Source organism: Genypterus blacodes, unplaced genomic scaffold, assembly GCF_046128005.1.
Source record: "Genypterus blacodes isolate CSIRO-AG114 ecotype Tasmania unplaced genomic scaffold, CSIRO-AGI_Gbla_v1 ptg000214l_1, whole genome shotgun sequence".
In the NCBI taxonomy this organism is placed as follows: Eukaryota; Metazoa; Chordata; class Actinopteri; order Ophidiiformes; family Ophidiidae; genus Genypterus; species Genypterus blacodes.
Genome location: NW_027467013.1, coordinates 3,350,762 through 3,371,252, shown reverse-complemented (window position 1 = coordinate 3,371,252; position 20,491 = coordinate 3,350,762). Strand labels below are relative to the sequence as shown.

General features: G+C 46.2%; 1 protein-coding gene across 1 annotated transcript; it reads left to right on the top strand.

Moving 5' to 3' along the window:
• Positions 1-3,423: 3,423 nt before the first annotated feature.
• LOC143015943 (matrix-remodeling-associated protein 5-like) lies at positions 3,424-19,953 on the top strand. Its single transcript, XM_076170116.1, has 11 exons — positions 3,424-3,621; positions 3,861-3,990; positions 6,104-6,345; positions 6,869-7,020; positions 7,724-11,331; positions 12,347-12,488; positions 13,084-13,219; positions 13,838-15,010; positions 15,131-15,338; positions 16,424-16,645; positions 16,757-19,953. The coding sequence occupies exons 1-11, from the start codon at positions 3,434-3,436 to the stop codon at positions 18,803-18,805; spliced, it is 8,250 nt and encodes a 2,749-aa protein (XP_076026231.1). The 5' UTR covers positions 3,424-3,433; the 3' UTR covers positions 18,806-19,953.
• The last annotated feature ends 538 nt before the right edge of the window (positions 19,954-20,491 follow it).

Genomic DNA, 20,491 nt, shown 5'->3' with positions numbered 1-20,491 from the left:
ATGACTCTGACAGTGAGAGGAGTTAATAAACCTGTACGGATTATTTCAATTTTCAAAGTCCCTCTAGTTTACCCACGAGATCAGAAAATAAAGAGCCGACAACAACACGGTGATGTTTCTGCGACACTAATGCAGCTAAATTGGCTCAAATATGGTGTAATACCTCTGTCTCCTCTCTCTCTCTCTCTCTCTCTCTCTCTCTCTCCCTCTCTCGCTCTCCCTATTAAACTGCATCTATCTGAAGTTGTGGGAAAGAATGACGACGGTGATGCAAACAAGGAACAGAATGCAATTAAGGAGAAGAGCCAAAACAATCACGGATAATAAAAGATGAAAACAACTCGACAATTTTAAATTCCGTGACGCATACACCCGAGTCGGGAACGCTGGAGACACGACCTGTTTTCACTCTGCATGCACCGCTGTGTTAGAGGGGAGGGAGAGCAGAATTGCAAAGCTTTGAACCCAACCTCACCCTGGCTCTAACCCTGACCCCGACCCCGACCCTAACACATGATTTTACATGCCAAAGTGTGAAATCATGTGTCAGCCTGCTGGCCTCACTGAGTACTGCATGATGTTCCTCCTCCCCACAACATGACTCAGCGTTTTAAACATCTTGGCTCAGCCTTGATATCACCATTGCTTTCTTATTCCAAAAATTTGTATTAACCTTTCATTCTTAATATTCTGACCTTCTCCTTCACACTTTCTCTCATATTTATGAAGACAATGTGTTTTGATTAGATACCAAGAATTCTAGACAGCATTCCCAAGCCTCTAAAACTCTATAAATCTCTGTCTCCTCCTTATTCTCTTATCAGTTGCCTTGCCAACACTCTGAGCTTGCACCTTTCTGCTTGCATGTGTGCGTGTACATGTGTGTGTGTGTGTGTGTGTGTGTGTGACTTCATAACTCTGGACGATTGAATCCCGCCGAGCGAGAACTGACGACCATTCCATGATTAACACAGATTTCATTCTGACAATAGCGTCCCTGTGATGTTTGCAGAGAAATGGACTCGTCTCCTTAATTGGATTGGAATCAAAGTTATAATTTGCAGCCTTCAGCACCGTTGGGAACATTTCAGGGCCGTGATGAGCGTTGTAATGGAGAACGCTGAAAACAAGCCTAATGCTGCGTACATCCGTCTGATGGCGGCGTGAGAGGTGTGACGCACTCGCACACACACACACACGTCAGGCCGCAGGATGAGGTTACAGGGCGGTCAGGGGGGGAGGGGGGAAGGGGGTCAGATTGGGGGGGGGGGGATCTCCTGAGTCGGCATTGCTTCCTCACAGTATTTGCCCGCTTGTGCTTGGGTGTGAGAAGCTGTATTTGATTTCTTTCCAACACTTCAACACTGAGCACAGTCACACCGGCTTATAAAGGCGTCAACAAGCACAGAGACGCACTGAAGTTTGGTACATTTATATTTTCACTTCAATTTACGGGATTCTAAAGTCTACACTGCACTTTGCTCTGTGGGCATTTAGAAAAAGGCTTGAACACATTATTTCCCTGTCTCTCTGTCCCTCTGTCTCTCTGTCTCTCTGCATGCAGGCTGCAGGACGTGGTGACATCATCATATTCATCTTATCTACAGTCGAGAATCCTACGACGAAAATATCAGCCAGGGAATGTAAAGAATGACGTTTTTCCCTGAGGAGGTATTTGTATGATAGCTAACACGTTGACACAGCTGAGTGTGAGTGTGAGTGTGTGTGTGTGTGTGTGTGTGTGTGTGTGTGTGTTAAGAATCTGATATCTAAGATTCCTGTCCAGTCACTATTTTATTTTCCCTTGATTTTATTCGACTGTACCTCACCAAACCCTGCAGCTTCGGCTGAAGGTGAGTCGCTAATCACGCGCTCACACACTTTATCTTAAGAACAGTGGACCCTCAAAGTGTGTGTGCGTGTGTGGGGAGGTGTTTACTGTGCCTACTGGAGACAACAGCTGAGGAGCATCAGTCTATTTTTGTTGTAGTCATTTCAGCCTCCCAGAAGGAGGTGTGGTCATTATGTGTGTGCGTGTGTGTGCGCGCGCGGAGGGATGGGGGGGATTACAGGAGGACACACACACACACACATTGGCACTTCCAGGATGCTGCTGACTGAAGGTGAAGCCATAACAAGTCAATCATAAAGCAGATAAGAGAAATGGGTCGCAGCCCAGAGAGAGAGAGAGAGAGAGAGAGAGAGTGTATGTGTGTGTGTGTGTGTGTGTGTGTGAGGATGAGACACACGCCTGTAACACACATGAAGTCTGTGCACACACTTCTTCTTCTTCTTCTTCTTCTTCTTCTTCTTCTTCTTCTTCTTCTTCTCCTTCTTCTGTGCCGGTTTGTACCTCCGCCCCTCCTCGGACAGACCCGCTCTCAAAAGTTCACGTCAGTCCAGTTCCCCCCTTTTTCCTGCGCTCAATACACACACACACGCTCACACACGCACTCACACGCACACGAGCACACGCACACGCACACGCAGAGCCAGACGCGTTTGCAAATAGTCCGCCTGTCGCTTCCTGCGCTACTTTACTTTCCGGGAGACGCGCAAGAAGACCTGCAGGAATTTATGACGGGAGATTCACTCTGATCCCTGGAAGTTTGGAAGTTTGGAAGTGTGTGTTTTGTTGGATCGAGTCCCTTTTTGTTTTGACTGGAATCCAAATTGAAGCAGAATTAAGTGCTTGATTAAAATATGCACGTTTTCGGGAGCCGCTGCTGGGATTTTAACAGGAATTTGATTGGGGAGAGAAAATGAATAATTCAGAGGATTAAGGAGCTGCTTGAGATCAGAGGAGTTAAGGTGGGTAATCCTGTCAGAAAGAACACTTGCTTTGTTATAATCTGCTCTCTTTTTCTCTATTTGAATGCATAAATGACTTTTTTCAACTTTGAGTTAAAATGCTTTCAGACTCGAGCTCAACAAAGTGATTTGATCATATTTGAATGGTGAAAAGGCTTGAAGGTGGGCTTTGGTCTCTCTCGCTCTCTCTCGCTCTCTCTCTCCCTCTCTCTCTCTCTCTCTCTCTCTCTCTCACACACACACACACACACACACACACACACTCACTCACATACTCACAGAGAGAGAGAGAAATATATGGAGGGCGTCAGAATGAGGGCGAGACTGAGAGAGAGGAAAGAAAGAAAGAAAGAAAGAAAGAAAGAAAGAAGTGCTGCAGGTGTGTAGGTGCAATGTACCAGCAAAAGCTAAAATACTGTGTGTGTGTGTGTGTGTGTGTGTGTGTGTGTGTGTGTGTGTGTGTGTGTGTGTGTGTGTGTGAGAGAGAGAGAGCGAGAGAGAGAGAGAGAGAGAGAGAAACAAGTTGTTGCTGTGTCTGGATCTATGGGACGTCTCATCATGTCATGTCTCTACTCTCTCTTTCCTCAGTGATCCGTCTGTGTGTGTGTAGTCTCTAGTGGAGATGTTTCAGGGTGTGTGTTTGCCGGCGGCGGCGCTGGCCATGCTGTCGTTGGTTGCCGTGATACCCCGGGCTCAGGCCTGCCCCAGAAGTTGTAACTGCTACCAAGCCAGCGAAGTTCACTGCACCTTCCGCTCTCTGCTCACCATACCGCCCGGCCTGCCTGTACACACACGCCGCATCAACTTAGGGTAAGGGGACAAACACACACACACACACACACACACACACACACACACAGAGAAGTATAAGTGCATGTTTGTAAGCACTTAAACCCAAACATATGGAATTTTAAGCCCTAAATGTTTATAACCCTGCAAAAATCCCATGAATGCGCCAAATACTGCTGCACCCAAAGTAATAAAAAATCAATTACTTTTATTGATCATCTGTGTGATCGGTGGCTGATGCCGTTTCTGTGATGCGGCAGGTTTAACAGCATCAGAACGATCCCCGGCGACTCGCTGGCGGGGCTGAAGAGGGCGGAGCTGCTCATGCTGCACGGGAACGACCTCCAGCAGATTGGCGACGGAGTGTTTGGGGACATGAAGTCACTGCAGGTAAACAGGGAGAAGATGCACAGAATCCGAATGAGCAGAGAGGGAACACTGGCGTCTGGTCATCGGCCGGCGCTGTTAAGATGATGAACAGACATCGTTATGACTGTTTCTTCAATTTTGTTTTTTTCATTGTGCAACTAAAGCAGATCTGCTCTCTCGGCACACAGCAGCAGCCAACAGGGAAAGTGTTTCTCTGCTCCTGAGCCAAATCGGGTCATCGATAGCCGCATTGTGTAATGTCAGAAGACACGTCAGCTACTGGGGAGCACAAACCAGTGATTCCTCATGTACTCTTTGTAGATGAAAGTCTAGTCCAGACGTGAAAGTCTAGTTTTCATTCCTCTCCGTCTCTTCTGAAGAGATCAATCCGTCTTACCTCAGACAGTCTGAAGGTGTTTTCACACCTATGTGCTTTGGTCCGGTGGACTCGGGCTCTGGGTCGTTCTCCCCCCTGAGGTGCTGCTCGTTTGGACAGGTGTGAATATATCAATCACACTTGGCACGGGTGAAAAGCAACAAGACCTTGTTGACGAGCTCGGTCCGAAACTCAGAGTCTAGAGAAGCAGAAAGAACAATAACACAACTTTAATTAGACGCAGCATCAAGAACACGTCAAGCTTCTCCAACACCCGGAGACTAAGACACATGGAAACATATGACACTTCCGTTGTTGTTCCATGTTGTTAGTAGAGTCCTTCCTGTTTTGGTCTTCCTCTCTCCTGCTCTCACATTTCCAACCAATAAGAGGAGCGAATGTTTTCACGTGGAGTCTGTTGACGTGTTTCAAACCCAACTAATCTCCAGGATGCATGCAGCAGACTGTTACATAATGAATAAAGCAGAGATGAACACGATCGTACATCACACACACGCTTGTTGACGCTACACTGGTATATATGTTGATGTCTTTGCCATAATTAACTGTGGATTCTTGACAGATGGATGTTTCAACTGAGCAACCGGCATTCAGATTTAATTTCCCAACTTAACTTTTAGCAAACTTTCCTAATTTCTGCACAGCTGATGCATAATTTATGTCTACACCAACAGTCACTTCTTTTGCTCAGTGACAGGAAACAGTGACATTTCAGCAGCATCCTAAGTGCAGAGTTAGCAGTCCGGGGGGAAGCGATATTACTCAGCGAGCGATTATTCCCTTCATCTCCCAGGCAGATGCTGATATATTTGCCATTGTGCGATAATAGGATCCATATTTCCGTGCGCTGACATCTTCACGTGCTAGATCTGTCAGCAGCTGGAACTTTTCCAGCTAAGTAGCCTGACTGGTGAGCAGATTTATCATAAGCTTCACTGAAACAGGATTCCACAGCCTGGTTCCTCCGTGTTCTGTCTTTTCAAATATTTGGTGGTTTCTTCACCCATGACAGGAATAGCAACAGACCCCCCCCCCCCCCCCCCCCCCCCACCTAAAGGCTACAATTTCCCTTTGAAAATGTTAGCGATCCCTGCTTTGACCTGCTAAACTGTGTTGTCATATGCTACGGGCTGTTGTTTTAGTTTTTACACGTGAGATTAGTGAGTCGCTGGAAGATTTCGCTTATGTTTTTGTTGCAAAATGTGCCGTGCTTTCAGTCAGATCTGCTTACAAAGAAACCATCACCTCCCCTCTTCCTCATTCCAGGCCTCCTTCATCATACAGTGTGACAAAGTTCACATGCTAGTAAACATGTGGCGTTTGCTGCCAGATGTTTACGTGCACGATTCCACTCCAGCTAAGGCAGTGATCAGACGCTTGAAGGCGTCTTTGGAGTGACTTGACTTAAACCCTCATGAACGTCCACCAGCTGGTCTGATTTGTGCAACCACAGCTTTCACCCCCTTCCATGCGTTTTCTGACATCATCTTTTTTATATTTGTTTACGGCATAAATGTATCTTCTTCGTCTATGCAAAATGCACATGCTGCCACCTACTGGGCTGGAGGAGCTTTTGCAACGCTTCCTGGTCCACTACCATTAATGAAAAATCCGATAGAGAGCCTTTAAATTCCGTAACGAAACATGCAAACAATCTGACTCTCTGTTCTTCAATTCTTCCTCTAAACGTTCCTTTCTGCCTCCACTCCCATCTCCACTCCCCTCGTCCTCCCACAGATACTGAAGCTGAGCTATAACAAGCTGAGGGACATTTCCTCACCTTTGACCTTCTCCGGCCTGACCTCGCTGCTGCGCCTCTACTTGGATCACAACCTCCTCCAGCACATCCACCCCCAGGCTCTGCTCCAGCTGCCCAGCCTCAGGCTACTGCGTCTGCAAGGCAACAGGCTGCACCAGCTGCACCCTCGTGCTCTTTGCACGCTGTCCCTCCTGAACTCATACGTCTACTCCACACTCAGGTGAGTGCCCACAATTGGAAAATGTAACAATCGCTGCATTTATTGAGTGCATATAGCAGAAACAATCCGACTTTGGGGAGACATGGGAGTGTTTACAAATGACAAGCGAGAAAATTGGTTTCATAAAGAACGTGATGGGAATGTGAGCTTCTTTTGAGATTAAAACCAAAGAAATGCTTTAGGAAAATGTATTTTAAATGGTGACGGTGAAGCCAAATGACTAAATGTAAATGTATGCATGACCCCTCTTCATCATCATCATCATCATCGTCATCATCATCATCATCATCATCATCATCATCATCATCATCATCATCATTGTCATCATCATCATCTTCATCTTCATCTTCATCTTCAACTTCATCTTCATCTTCATCTTCATCTTCACCTTCACCTTCACCTTCAGCTTCAGCTTCATCTTCCTCTGTCTCCTGAGTCCACCGCTGCTATTTTACAATGACAGAGATTCTCAGAGATTTTCTCACCGACTGCTCCTGCTTTGTCTTCGTCTTCCTGTCCTCAGACACCTAGACCTGTCCAACAACAGCCTGACCTCCCTGCCCAGAGAGACGCTGACCACAGCGCCCCTGCTGGAGACTCTCGTCCTGCACACTAACCCGTGGAGTTGCAACTGTCGGATGAACTGGTTTCTCACTTGGAGTTTGAACCACCCAGGTGACCGCCGTGTCTGAAACACTCACACCTGTTTTTTGGTGTTTTTCTTCCCTCTTCTTGTCAGTTTCATTTGATTTAAACAGCAAAGGTTAAAGCAACACGCAAGCAAATAAAAAAGAGGAAGAGCGTTTCTGTCTATATCATAGATGTGTCAGACCGTATGTCAAACCTCGACAGATAATAGAAAATTGATGCCTTATTATTTTCCGATGTAAAATCACATCTGGCTGTGTTTTTGCGACTCCTTTGTAATATCTCCACCTGTTTTTCATCACTTGCTTGCTCCTCTGGATCCTCTCCAGTCTGTATTTTGGCTGCTATAGAGACGTAAAAGAAGCGTGCACTGTGAAATCTGTCTCATTGATATTCCAGTCTTAGCCCGCTGTGACTAATCCATGGTGACACCTCTGATATGTGCAGACAGATGAAGTATTGGCTAATGAGAGCAGCGTAATAATGAAGCGAGGCCTATTCCACATTCATGAGAAGATGAAGTAACCAAATGTAATTGGTATGAGATATAACGGCATAAATGATAAAGAGGGGCTTCCATGACTAATACATGACATAATTAATATGTGCAGATGTGGAACATGTGCACTAATGTGTTTGTATAGTGGCTATGATCTCATATATAGCTACACATGCCACAGGCGATGACACTGACTGCTATTTTCTGTTTGTCTTATTTTTTTCAATTAAGGCTTGATGAAATGTTCCCAAAGTCCTCAGTGTCCAATCTGTGACTCACCCCTTGCCCTTCACGGACAGAGCTTGCTTGACCAGACTGAGCTGCCATGCATGGCGCCCATCATCTCCTCCCCAGGAAGAGACCCGCCTCTTGGGGCCGACTCCAATGAAATTCAAGACGCCGGCCTTTTCAGGGAGCCTTTAGGCCGGGCATATCTGGGTCTCTCTGACCAGCAGGAGAATGACGTTGACCTGAGATGCAACGTCACTCACTCCACCAATTCCCCAGATATTGACCCTCTCCCAGATCTGTCCCTTTCTTCCTCTTCTCCTCTCCCCCTTGCTTTGTCGCTCACTCTGGATTGCCCCGTGGAGAGAGAGAGCTACGAGAAACTCTGGAGGATCTTGGCTTACTACAGTGAGACTGCGGTTCACCTTCAGAGGGAGATCATGCTGAGCAAAGCCCCAGCGCTGGCCTTCCGTTACAGGCAAGTGGAGGAGACAGAGAGACACTACCATACTGGAGTCAAAGCTTCTGTTAAAGCCACACCACACTGGTTATTACAGTCTGCCATCAGTATTCAGCTCAACAGAGCACAGTCCAGCAGAACCAGAGTTAACCTCAAACTCTCAACCCGAGTGGCTGCTCGTCCGGACCGCGTCTCTCACACATCATCCTCCCCTGTGTCTCGCCCATGGGTGCTCATTTCAACTAACAATACCACCACAGCGGTGGCAGCAGTATCAGGCAGCAGGGTAGAGCTCCCCTGCCATCTTCTCAGCTCGGGGGACCCCAGTGTGCAGTGGATTCTCCCAGATGGATCCAAACTTACCTCCCCCTCTACTACCCCAGATGGTAAGATCCACGCCTCAGCATCTGGTTTGCTTCTACACAAAGTGACACTCTCGGATGCTGGAGTGTACTACTGCGTTGCCCAGGCTGGTAGGGATGTTGATGTTCTCGCTCTGCGTCTGGCTGTGGAGGAGACCTCCGTTCCACCTACTGGAGAGCAAGTGGGAGCTTCTGTCACAGGAAAGGAAGGGGAGCCTGTCAGCCTGTCCTGTGAGACGTCTGGTTCACCAGCACCTCAAATTAGTTGGATGTTACCTGATAGTTCCATTCTGGGGCCGAGCTTAGCTGTGTCAGATGGACCCGCTATACAAACCAATGGGAGTCTGCTTCTGCCTCAGCCCTCTCTAAATGATGCTGGTCAATACCGCTGCATTGCAGTCAATCAGTATGGTGCAGATTCTCTGTCCATGCAGCTGATATTAAATCCACAATTTGCTCGCCCATTTAGGACTTCATTTCCCAGAGGTCCACAGTCAGCTGCTGGCCGTTCCACCCAGATACAAGCCCCTTTGCTGCAACAGACTATAGAAGATGAAGGGTCAGGCGATACAGAGGAGGAGGATTCACGCTCTCCTGTTGCCAATAGGAATCATTCAAGACAAAGCCAACCCTCTGCAATCCAACGTTATCCAAATGGAAAACCCAGAAGACGTGGGCCGGGGAGGGGACACCCTGTGAGAAAAGGAGGGAGGCCTTTATCTACCACGGAAATGAGAAGAAACCGCTTTGACAGCAGACAGAGAGTTAGCACAAGCCAAAAAAGGATAGATCCTCAGAAATGGGCTGACCTGCTGGCCAAGATACGTCAGAAGACTGCACCCACTAACAACAGTCAGCCAGTCAGAGCAGGAGAGCCGACACCTGAGCCAATGAGCAGAGGCGAGGACAGAGATGCAGGAAAACATGAGAGGGATGGTGACATGCAAGAAGAAAAAGGAGAAACAAAGAATGAGAGTGAAAGTGGGAAAGGCGACATTATTGTTGACAAGGAAAGGGAGGAGGAAGACACTGAAGGGTCTTCTACTGATGATGCCAGTCTACAAGAAGAAGGCCTCCATCCAGTTTACCCTGAAACACAGACACACAGAGAGACCAATACAGACACAGAGACTCAGACAGGCACAGAGAGACAGACAGATACAGAGACAGAGACAGAGACAGAGACAGAGACAGAGACAGAGACAGAGACACAGACACAGACAGAGCCAAAGGCACAGACAGAGACAAAGGCAGAGACACAGACACAGACACAGACACAGACAGGCAGAGAGAGACAGGCTGAGACAGAGACAGAGACAGATAATGAGACGGTGAAAAAGGCCATGACTGAGACAGGTTCAGTCAAAGAGACAAGGACCAGCCCAGAGACCAAGGCAGACCCGGTCACATCTAAGCAAGTGTCAGGCACAAATGAAATCCTCCCAGAAACAGTGGAAAGAGTTGGACAAGGAACAAACCCAAACCCAGCTCGAACCCGGCCTCAACCCCCCCGACAGGGAGGTTCTGCTAATTTGGTTCCCCACTCACGGCCTCAAAGCCCTTGGAATTCTCGCAGGAGGATTGGACAACGAAGACGAATCATCAACAGACCCAGGGGCCGACCCTTGACCCCATTCCGACCTCTCCCTGACCCACAGACTGTAACCTCTGCCACTTCCACAATTGGAACGATTACTTCGTCTGTGACATCGACCATTTCGTCTCCAGCCGCTGTGGTGACAGCAGTCGAACTAATTAAGACGTTAAATGTTGATCCAAATGCTGTGGAAGTCGACACTCTGTCTCACACTGTTTCCCCCTCCCCCTCCATTTCCTTATCTTACTCCCTGGCTCCCTCTGCAGACTCTGATCCCACCCCTCCCTCCTCCCCGTCCCCGTCTCATCCAAAGACACATAAAGACGCGATGACTCACTCAGATAACACACCAGACGGCACAGCATTCACTCTTTATAATACGCAGACACCTGCAGCCACTCGCTCTAACATTGCGATGGCACAGACACACGCACCATCTGTGCCCGTACATACGTATGGCTTACAGACACACACACAGACACACACACCCGTGTCTCATTCCTCCACTGCTCTCTTGTCATCTCCTTCCACAATTCTTACTAGCACTGCAACAATCACATCAACACCTTCAGCTCCTCCTGAGAGTACTCCTTCTACTAGTACAACAAGTAAAGACACACTTCCCATTACTCTCAGTACTCCTATGACTACAGTGATAAATCCCATCACTTCTTCTACTATTACTGCCATTATTCCAACATCTAGCACTACCACAACTACAACTACTTCCACTTCTACAACTACCGAAACACCTACATCTACATCTACCACTCTCACTACTACCAGTACTGCTACTACAACTTCTTCAACAATGTCTACTGCTCCTATTACTACTACTACAAGTAGTACTACCGTCTCTGTGATTCTTCCATCTGATAAACCAACTACTACTATTCCTCCTCCTAAAACTGCTAGTCCTATTGAAAGTACGCAAACTACAGTCTCAGTCAAAGCACCCTCAAGTACTACTCGGGCAGTCACTTCAGCTACTGTGTCCACCAGCACCAGTCCATCTTCTAGAGACAAGCCAAACCTTGGCCCGGTTGACCCGAATGGGAAGCCTTTCGCTGTGATTCCAAACCAGAGTCGACCCTCACCTGACTGGAAGGGCCCAGGTGCTAATTCTATTCCAGATTCACACAGCAGTCGAGGACGCTGGACCCCCTCTCCTTCCCTCCCTGCCTCCCCCAAGGTGAGTTGAAATAACATTGGAGTTTTTGTGAATATTAAAGCAGGTCTAGATGCCAAAGTTCATACATTAAATCAGCAGTAGAGGCCCATCAGGGACCACAATTTGTTCTTGTTTATTTGCTTGTTTGTTAATTCATTATCCCCCCCTTTTGCTGTTCCTCTGTTTCGTTCATTCATTAAACTCAGCCATTGCTTAAAGTGCTCTCTTAAATAAATGCACTTTGCAGTTCATCTGTACAGCTATTTTTCTCCATTGTCAGCTTAGTGGAACTTAAATTTGCATTTCTTTTCTCAGCAAGTGCTGGCCCAGAAAATAGCAACACACACAGAGTGTGCACCCTTGGGCAAAAGCTTTGTAGAAAATGCAGAACAGACCTGAAAATAGTCTAATCTGTATCCAGATGACCTGCTATTAAACCATAGGGATGTTTATGACAATTCTTCAATTTTGTAGGATTTCCAGGGCTCTGACAAGGTCTCTTTTAGATCTAAAGAAGAGATGAAAAACACCTGTTCCATAATCAACAGCATTGTGTATTTTGAGAGCCTAATCCCAGGGGTTTTGAGACAATCAATCGTTAATTAATTTCCAAAGCTCTGTTGGCAGGCATATCAAGAGTAATCCACTGGCTCTACCACAGATAAATCCGTCCAAATCTGGGATCACAGTAATGGGATATTGAAACTGTCATCCTGATAGCGTACAATACATACACACAGTTTTCTGTGTATTTAAAAGTAAATACTGAATATGACTTTAATGAAGTAAAGTTAAATAATTGTTCATCATTTAATTGCTTTAGAATCAATGAACGTTGACTAAACTGTGGTTGTGGTGGAGATGAGGCCTTTCTGCCATTTCCAATTTCAGTTTTTAATCAGATCATTTAGCTGCACAAACCCAAGACCTCTATGTTCTGTATTATTACTTTTGTCAAATCTCAATTTTATCTGATCTCAAAGATTGCAATTTTGTTTTATTTATGTTTAATCTGTTTCCTTAAACTCTTTCACAGGTCCCGGCTCTGCGGTCCAGACCGAGGATAGCAGATCCACATATCAGGACGATATCTTACCCAGCAGAGAGCACCGCCAGGCTGGCATGTGAAGCTCAGGGAGAGCCAAAGCCGTCCATCACATGGACCAAGGTCGCCACAGGTACACAGTGAGGCCGACATCACAATGGGCACATATTATTGACAAAATGCTCTTTAAAGCATGCTTTACTTTTACCATAACAACTTAGAAGACATGTGATGGGTATTATTTATGTCATTTTACATGTCTTCCTATTATAATATTATTTGTCCTCAAAACTAAATAAAAACAATAATATTTCCCCCAGTAAAAATGCTTATTCTTCACCCAAAAGTCATAATATTTAATGATATGCTGTTTGTAAGTGAACCCTTAACTTATGTGGTTAAAAGAACTGATTTGGAACAAGTGGAATGAGGTGTTTGTATTTAATGTTACCGATTTGAGCCGTATTGCTTCAGCATGACTGCATGAATACGACCACATTTACTCTAATGAAACAACTCAACACCCATTAACACCCAGTATTACGCAATTCCGAGCGTACAATGGGCTCCTGTATATCTTGCCATGAAGGAAAAACTTCTTGAAAGAAAGTAATGGAACATTTTGTGCACAGCTTCACAGCCTACTTCATTGCCACTGTTCTCTGTCTCTTTTCTCACTCTCTAACTTTCTTTCCTAATTTGTCTCTTTCTGTCTGTCTGTGTCTCAGGGGCAGTGATGTCAGTGCACTCCAGGTCTCCACGTTTTGAGGTGCTGCCAAATGGCACCCTTGTTATCCAGAATATTCAGCTGCAGGACAGGGGCACATACATCTGCAGTGCACAGAGCTTCCTTGGCCGTGACAGGTGAGAATACTGATGCCGGCTATAAATATTAAAGCACTATTTACCATTCATTTATAATGATCACAGGCCACGAAATGTGAATCATTTACATAATCAAAATATTTACCGCCCTAATTACAAGCTGGAAACAGTTCGATTTTCTGAATATGAAATATGCCTGTTACGTTTGTGTGTGAAAGGTTTCATATCACACACACTGAGTCACAAACTTCTAGCATATACATCTACACAATCTAATGAAATTCAGGACTCTGCAATAAATCCCCTCTTTGTTCGGTTATTAATATTCAGTAATGATGCAACTCTGCTGTAATCTCTGAGGTGGTTGTTAGTGGTGTTTGACCACACTGGATTCCAGTTTCTTACATTTATAAAGGCTGCAGTGTGCTTCATCCAATGCAGAATGTTCTGCATCTCTGTTTCCACATGATTCCAAATGGGGATAACAGCACACGGTTTCAGTTTCACTCCTCTATTCAGAGCATGGGCAGCTTGAGAGAGAACCACACCTGGACAATCACAGATTGTCAGATGAAGCATGCTGTGGACTTACCCACTTACATATGACTCTCACACCTTCTGTTGTGTGTGTTTGTCTGTTCTCTTCTTTTGATAAAGGATGCTAGCCTCCCTGGAAGTGTGGACTCGCCCCCCTCGGATGCTGGAGCCCAGCTACAGGGAAGTCACCACTCACCAGGGAGCAGAGGTGCGCTTGGAGTGCCGGGCGGAAGGTGTTCCTACTCCTCTGCGGTCCTGGGTTCTCCCTGACCGTTCTGTGCTGACCTCCACTAACCGCTCCCACGGTCGCATCTCCATGCACACCAATGGAACCCTTCACATCGCAATGGCGCTACCGAGCGACCGGGGTGTGTATCGCTGCGTAGCTTCCAACTCGGCAGGTGCTGCTAGCGCCTCTGTACGGGTGCACGTGTCCTCGTTGCCCCCGGTGATTCATCAACCCAAAGAGGAGCGCTTGGTCTTGACTCCAGGGATGCCTCTTTATGCTCCCTGTTCTGCACGGGGTGCCCCTCCTCCGACGCTGCGGTGGCGAATCCCTGATGGGACTATTGTTCGACCATCACAGTTTCTCCATGGCAACCTCTTTGTGCTACCAAATGGAACACTGCATATTAAAAAAATTGGGCCAAAGGAGGCAGGAAGTTATGAGTGCACGGCAAGTAATGCTGTTGGAGCGGAAAAGAGGACGGTTAGAGTGGAAATGGAAGGAGGGAGAAGAGAAGGGGCAGGAATAGCAGAAGATGTAGGCACAAAAACCGGTACTACAACTACACAACCTTCATCTTCACTCCATAAAGACAAAAGTGTTACTTTACCCATCCGTCCTACACACCCACTCAACTCCAGCAGACTGTCCCATCCAACGCCCGTTGACAGATCCAGGACCTGGCACCCACTCACCTCTAGCTCCTCCAGCCCTCCTCGCTCCTCTTCTTCCATTCACACTCCTGGATCCACTCACTCGCTTCCTAAAATCAATAAAACTGCTACTGTCACACACTCGACGATCAAGAATAACAGCAAAATCTCACCTCCTAATGTTAACAACGCTAGAGTGACTCCTTCTTCTTCGGCATCTGACAGAAGCAGAGTGTCCTCTGTTCTGTACCCCTCGTCTCCTTTCAGCAAAGCCCGTATTATCTCCACCTCTCCCTCCACCACTACAGTCCACTATGGGGAGGGCTTGCTGCTTCGCTGCACTGTGACTGGCAACCCGTCACCTAACATCATTTGGAGAACCCCCAACAGGAAACTGGTGGATATGCACTTCAGGTACATTTATAATATTTTTCATTCAACTTTTATATGTTGTGGTAATTCTGTTGGATCCTTTAATTCTGTTTGTACATGTTTTTGTGTGTGTGTGTTTCTGTCTCATGTCTGGCTTTGAAGTTTCGACCAACGTTTGAAGGTGCACTCTAATGGCACCCTGTCAGTTCAGGCAGTAACAGAGAAGGATGCAGGAGACTACCTCTGCATCGCACGCAACAAGGTTGCAGATGACTATCGCCTCCTACGTGTTTCTGTGGCCACCAAGCCTGCGAAGATCGAACCCAAGCAACCAATCGATCAGATGGTGTCATTTGGTGGACCACTGAAGGTGAGCTGCCTGGAGGAGAAGAGACATAGAAACATTATATTCATCTGGGTCTGATCTGAACACAATCAGGACATTTTATTATCCTAGCCAAGGTTTCTACAGCTATGATAAATCCTGGAGAAGTGATTTCAAATTTGTTTGAATATGTTCCCCAGGTTTGGAAATGTTTAAATGATTAATTTCACCCAACGTTTGGGAAAATACACAGACTTGGTTTAACAATTACGGTATTCTCGCGTAAAATCGAAAACGATTAAGATACTTCTATCGTCCAGGGTAACCAGACAGTGATTGTTACTCGGAAATGTTTTCTTGTGATCCCTATTCTTGATTACACATTGACTCACTTGAGTCATTGTCATCATGTCCGACCTGGTTACATGTCAAAAATATGATCTATGGCTAAAAACAAAAAGACAAAGTACATGCTGGCTGTTTGGTGATCATACAGGTTTGTTTGTGATTCTTCAAGGTATTTAACACTTGTTATTTTTAACAAAAGTTATAAAAGTGGCTTTACTTTTCAAAGCACAGAAACGTTATGGAAAGGTTTTGGAATTTGCAAGTGCAGAAATCCTGATGATCATATTTGCATTTTTTGTGGCAAAGAAATATTTATTTTGTGCCACTGAAATTTGTTTTTTTGTGAAAAAATTACTCTCTCAGCCACTGGAGATTTGATGCATTTTCTCCACTTTCACTATGCAACAAGTCCACCTTTGACTCCTTCACAAATGAGTTTTTGAAGATATTGCTTTCATGTTTCTTTGCTGTTTTATGGTCAGCATTTTTCCTCTATTTCTGGCTGTGAGGTGCCAAGGTTTTATGTTGCTTCAGGCTGTGTTTTTGGTTATTTCTTGATCAGAATTTGCTCTATTTTTCTTACCAAAAACACACTTGAAAATAATGTCAGGTCATAGGCTGCCACAAATCAACAGCAGCCAACCTCGCTAAGTTGTATTCACATATGAATAATTAATAGCTAAATGAAAAAAGTCAAAGCATCAAGAATTCACCTCTGATCCAGATAAAAGTATACAGAAGCAACTACAGCGTCATTGTAACAATAATCCTATTTACTTCAGGTGGACTGTCTGGCATCCGGACTGCCCGACCCGGCTGTCAGCTGGAGCCTACCAGATGGAACCATGGTGAACAGCGTGTTACAGGGTGAAGAGCGAGGAGGACGAGCACGGAGGCTGACTGTCTTTGACAATGGGACATTACTGGTTCCAGCAGTGGGTATGAGAGAGGAAGGAGAGTACACTTGTTATGCTGAGAATCAAGGGGGTCAAGACACCATGAAGGTGAGAAAAGAATTGAACTCATCAATATTCAATTTCTCAATCTTCTGTATCAATTTAGGTTTTTAATATTTCATGCAATTGAGGTACCATTTATTTTTAATTTGATTGAAGGTCAAGGTGAAGATCATGAGGACATCTCCACCAACCTTCACCGCTGACAGAAATTATCACATCATCAAAGTGCGTGAAGAAGCGACCGCCATCATTCCCTGCCGGGCCAGAGGAGATCCTGCTCCCACGGTGACGTGGCTCTCCCCAGCCGGCCGCGTCATCCCACAAAGTCTGGGCTCCGGTTATTTCTCCGAGCGAGTTGTGGTGGTTGCAAACGGAACCCTGGAAGTGCGCCTTGCTCAAAAGATTGACGCAGGAAACTACACATGCAGAGTAAGAAACTCTGCTGGGGAGAAGAGCAGGCTGGTGGGCCTGGAGGTGGAATCTATTCACCGAGGAGCCACTGGCCAGGTGGGAGGAAGTGGAGTTACCGTCCAAGACAATGGAAAACAATGGAGTAGCAGTCGCTGGCCTGGTTATGGCCAATTTCCCAGCAACAATGGCTATACTAATGGTAATGCCAGGACAAGACACACGGCAACAAGCACTGGCATCACTATACCTAGCAGTAATTTTAATCCCGCCAGCAAGAATGAGAGCAGAAATGGAGCAAACAGGCCTGTCAGTGGAGTTACGACACAGCTTGGTAGCAGCGTCATCAGTGTTGGCGTGAGTGGGGCCAGTAATGTCGTCATTAAAGCTGATGACATGGGATTAAGTAGGAACGGACCTCAGATTACGAGTCGAGGTAACGGTGTGGGATACACTCACAATTCAGTTGGCGGAGACAGCGTTGGCAGGATCCCTGGGACTGGTCATAATGAAGTTACGAGGGGAAGGACAAGTAATGACGCGAGTGCCGGTGTAATCAATGTGGGTACGAGTGGCACTTCTAGAAATAATGGAGTTCTTAGTAGCGGTGTGTCCCATAATGGAGGTGGTGCTGACATACTTAGAGTAAATGGGTTCAGCAGGAGCAGCAGTACAGCAGTGACTAATGATAAAGACAAAGATAATGGTGGTGCTGGTAATGCGGTAAAAAGTGTTAGTAACAGTACAGGTGGGGGTGTGGTAGCAACAGTGAGACAGCGAGCGGCTAAAGGCCAAACTGTTCTTCTGCCCTGCCCCTCCCACGGCTCCCCTCCCCCTCGTTTGGCCTGGCTTCTGCCCGGTAACGGCGTGTTGCCGGCTCCTTATTACGGCAGCCGGCTCACAGTGCACCGCAATGGCTCGTTGGAGCTGCGGGGCGTGCGGGCGAGTGACGGAGGGACGTTGGTGTGCGTGGTGAGAGGCGAGCGAGGAGAGACTCGGATCCAGGTGGAGCTGGTGATTTCTGATTTGCAGGAGGAGGCCAAAGCTCCATACAGGGGGCCTGTTTTAACTGTGGTTCCACTCGGGTCAGCTCGGGGGTTGAACTCACGACCAGCGTTACCTGAGACGATTCTTCAGAGAAATCCTGTTACTGAAAAGCCTCCACAGAGAGGCCCGTCATTAGCTGCTGCCCCTAAACCAGCCGTGAGCAGCAGGACAGCCTCCCTGGTCAGCATCGTTACTGGAGAGACTCTTCGCCTGTCCTGTTCTTCCCCTCAAGGCCCTGGATCCACACAGGGTTCTCTGTCCTGGACCATGCCCGCCGGTAAGGTGCTGTCCCTGGGTGAGAGCGGGGACGCCGGCAGGTATTCAGTCCAGCCAGATGGGACGCTCATAGTACAGCAGGCGACAGTGTTCGATCGCGGCACCTACTCCTGCCGCACCACCAGTTATGACTCTTCCTCTGTGTCGCTCGTCACGGTTCCCGTCATCGTCATCGCCTACCCTCCTCGAATCACAACAGGCCCCTCTCCTGTAACGTACACGCGCGCTGGAGTTGCCGTGGAGCTACCCTGTCTCACCATAGCAACACCCCGGGCTACCGTGACCTGGGAGACGCCAGACCTGTCGCAGCTGAGGGTGATGGGTCAGGCACGCATATATGGCAACCGCTACCTTAGTGCTCAGGGATCACTGGTCATTCAGAATCCGACAACCAGGGATTCGGGATTTTACCGCTGCACGGCCCAGAACGTCATAGGGATGGACGCCAAGACGACATACCTGCATGTTCTGTGATGAAGTAGAGAAACGTGTATGACAGACAATACACACAGACACACACACATGCAGCACACAGACACAGATGGACAGAGACCCCCACCAAAGACTTCCATGCTGGTGAGAGTCCCTCATGCCCAATGGAACTACAAAGCTCAGTGCAGGATATACTGTTCCCCTGAAGAAAAGACTCCAATAATATAATGTACGTGACTATTGTGCGTTTGTTTTCTAAGTTCCAAGATCCCCTGCACATTCACACACTCCTTCATACCCATAATCCACCCTGCCTTGTCTGTAATGCAGGACTATAACCTGATCTGAGACGGTGCTCGTGCTAAACGGTTCATGCGGTCCAATGAAACGCGCCGCATATTTTCAATTTAAGCACATAGTCCTTGTTTCAGTGCGGAATGGACTAACACAGGTGATGCTCCTCCAGGCACACTGCAGCAAATGTATGATGTTTTTATATACGATGTATGTTTATGCTCAGAGCTGTATTACAGGCTGGTTCAGGGAGCAAAGCAACAGTTACGTGTAATCGTTTTTTTAACGACACTGGTTTACAGACTCCTTCATATACGCTGAGGTGCTTCACAGAACGGTGTGACATTTGTGGTTTGGTTTTGCAGGGTCTTCCCTGCTTTTGAAGGGTGGAATGTAAGGTTTGGCTCATATGGATACTATTCATATCTCAGAAATGCTAAAACGTTGGTGAAATACGCACATCAGCTATCATCAGTGTTTATCATGTGGAAATATTGCGACTTGCAATTGAAGGTTAAAAAAAATATCCACTTCGAAAAATTGACAAAAAAATCCCTCAAGTGTAAAACTAATTAAAAAGATTATTCTCCATAATTTATTTGGTTTCAGATCACATTTTGGCAAAAAATACAAATTAATATTTACCTCTTACAGCTGATTTAAATATTAATTTAAATATAAGACATTTTGGTGCGTCTTATTCAATGAAATACTGTGGTAGTGTGGTAGTAAAACAAATGGACAAAATGTTTCTCATATGGACACCGCATGGATATATATGGACAAATCACATCAGCATAACATAACATAACATAACATAACATAACATAACATAACATAACACAACATAACATAACACAACATAACGTAACATAACACAACATAACAGGACATAACCCTTTCTGTTGCTTGAGACAGGGGCGTCCCTCACTCTGCATGTGGCACAAATATGAACATAAGTGGACAGTTTCATTCATGTACTGCTCCTGATCAGCCGGTTGGGTTTTTGTTGTTTGACCTGCATTGCAAAACACTCTCATTTGTGTTTGAATGCTGGCTTGTACATTCAGCCCCATTGTTACCCGAGCATGGAGGCTTCTCAGCAGCATAACACTTTCATTTTTGGGGTTCTGGCCCAAACCTTGGATTGTTCGGCTGCCAGTCAATCTAACATTCAGGTTTCAACAAGAGCCCGACACAGCGTATGTTTATCATCATCCAGTGGAAAGCTTTCATGTAAACACAACATCAGAAGATGCTTTGATGACTGATAGTCCTAATCATTTTGATGATTAATGCTACATAAATATGCGTGTGAGCTCGTTACTCATTTACCAGCAATCATGTTTCCATAAAAACTTTCTTTGATGTTTTCATGTGTTTCCTTAAATTATTTGTCTTTTAAAGACGTTGTACGATGTTGCTGTTTTGTGC

Excerpts from the sequence above, each read along its gene's own strand:
- LOC143015943 (XM_076170116.1), top strand. The coding sequence starts at position 3,434 with ATGTTTCAGGGTGTGTGTTTGCCGGCGGCGGCGCTGGCCATGCTGTCG. Across the intron at positions 3,991-6,103 it reads GGGACATGAAGTCACTGCAG|ATACTGAAGCTGAGCTATAA; the intron begins GTAAACAGGGAG and ends GTCCTCCCACAG. Across the intron at positions 7,021-7,723 it reads TTGGAGTTTGAACCACCCAG|GCTTGATGAAATGTTCCCAA; the intron begins GTGACCGCCGTG and ends TTTTCAATTAAG.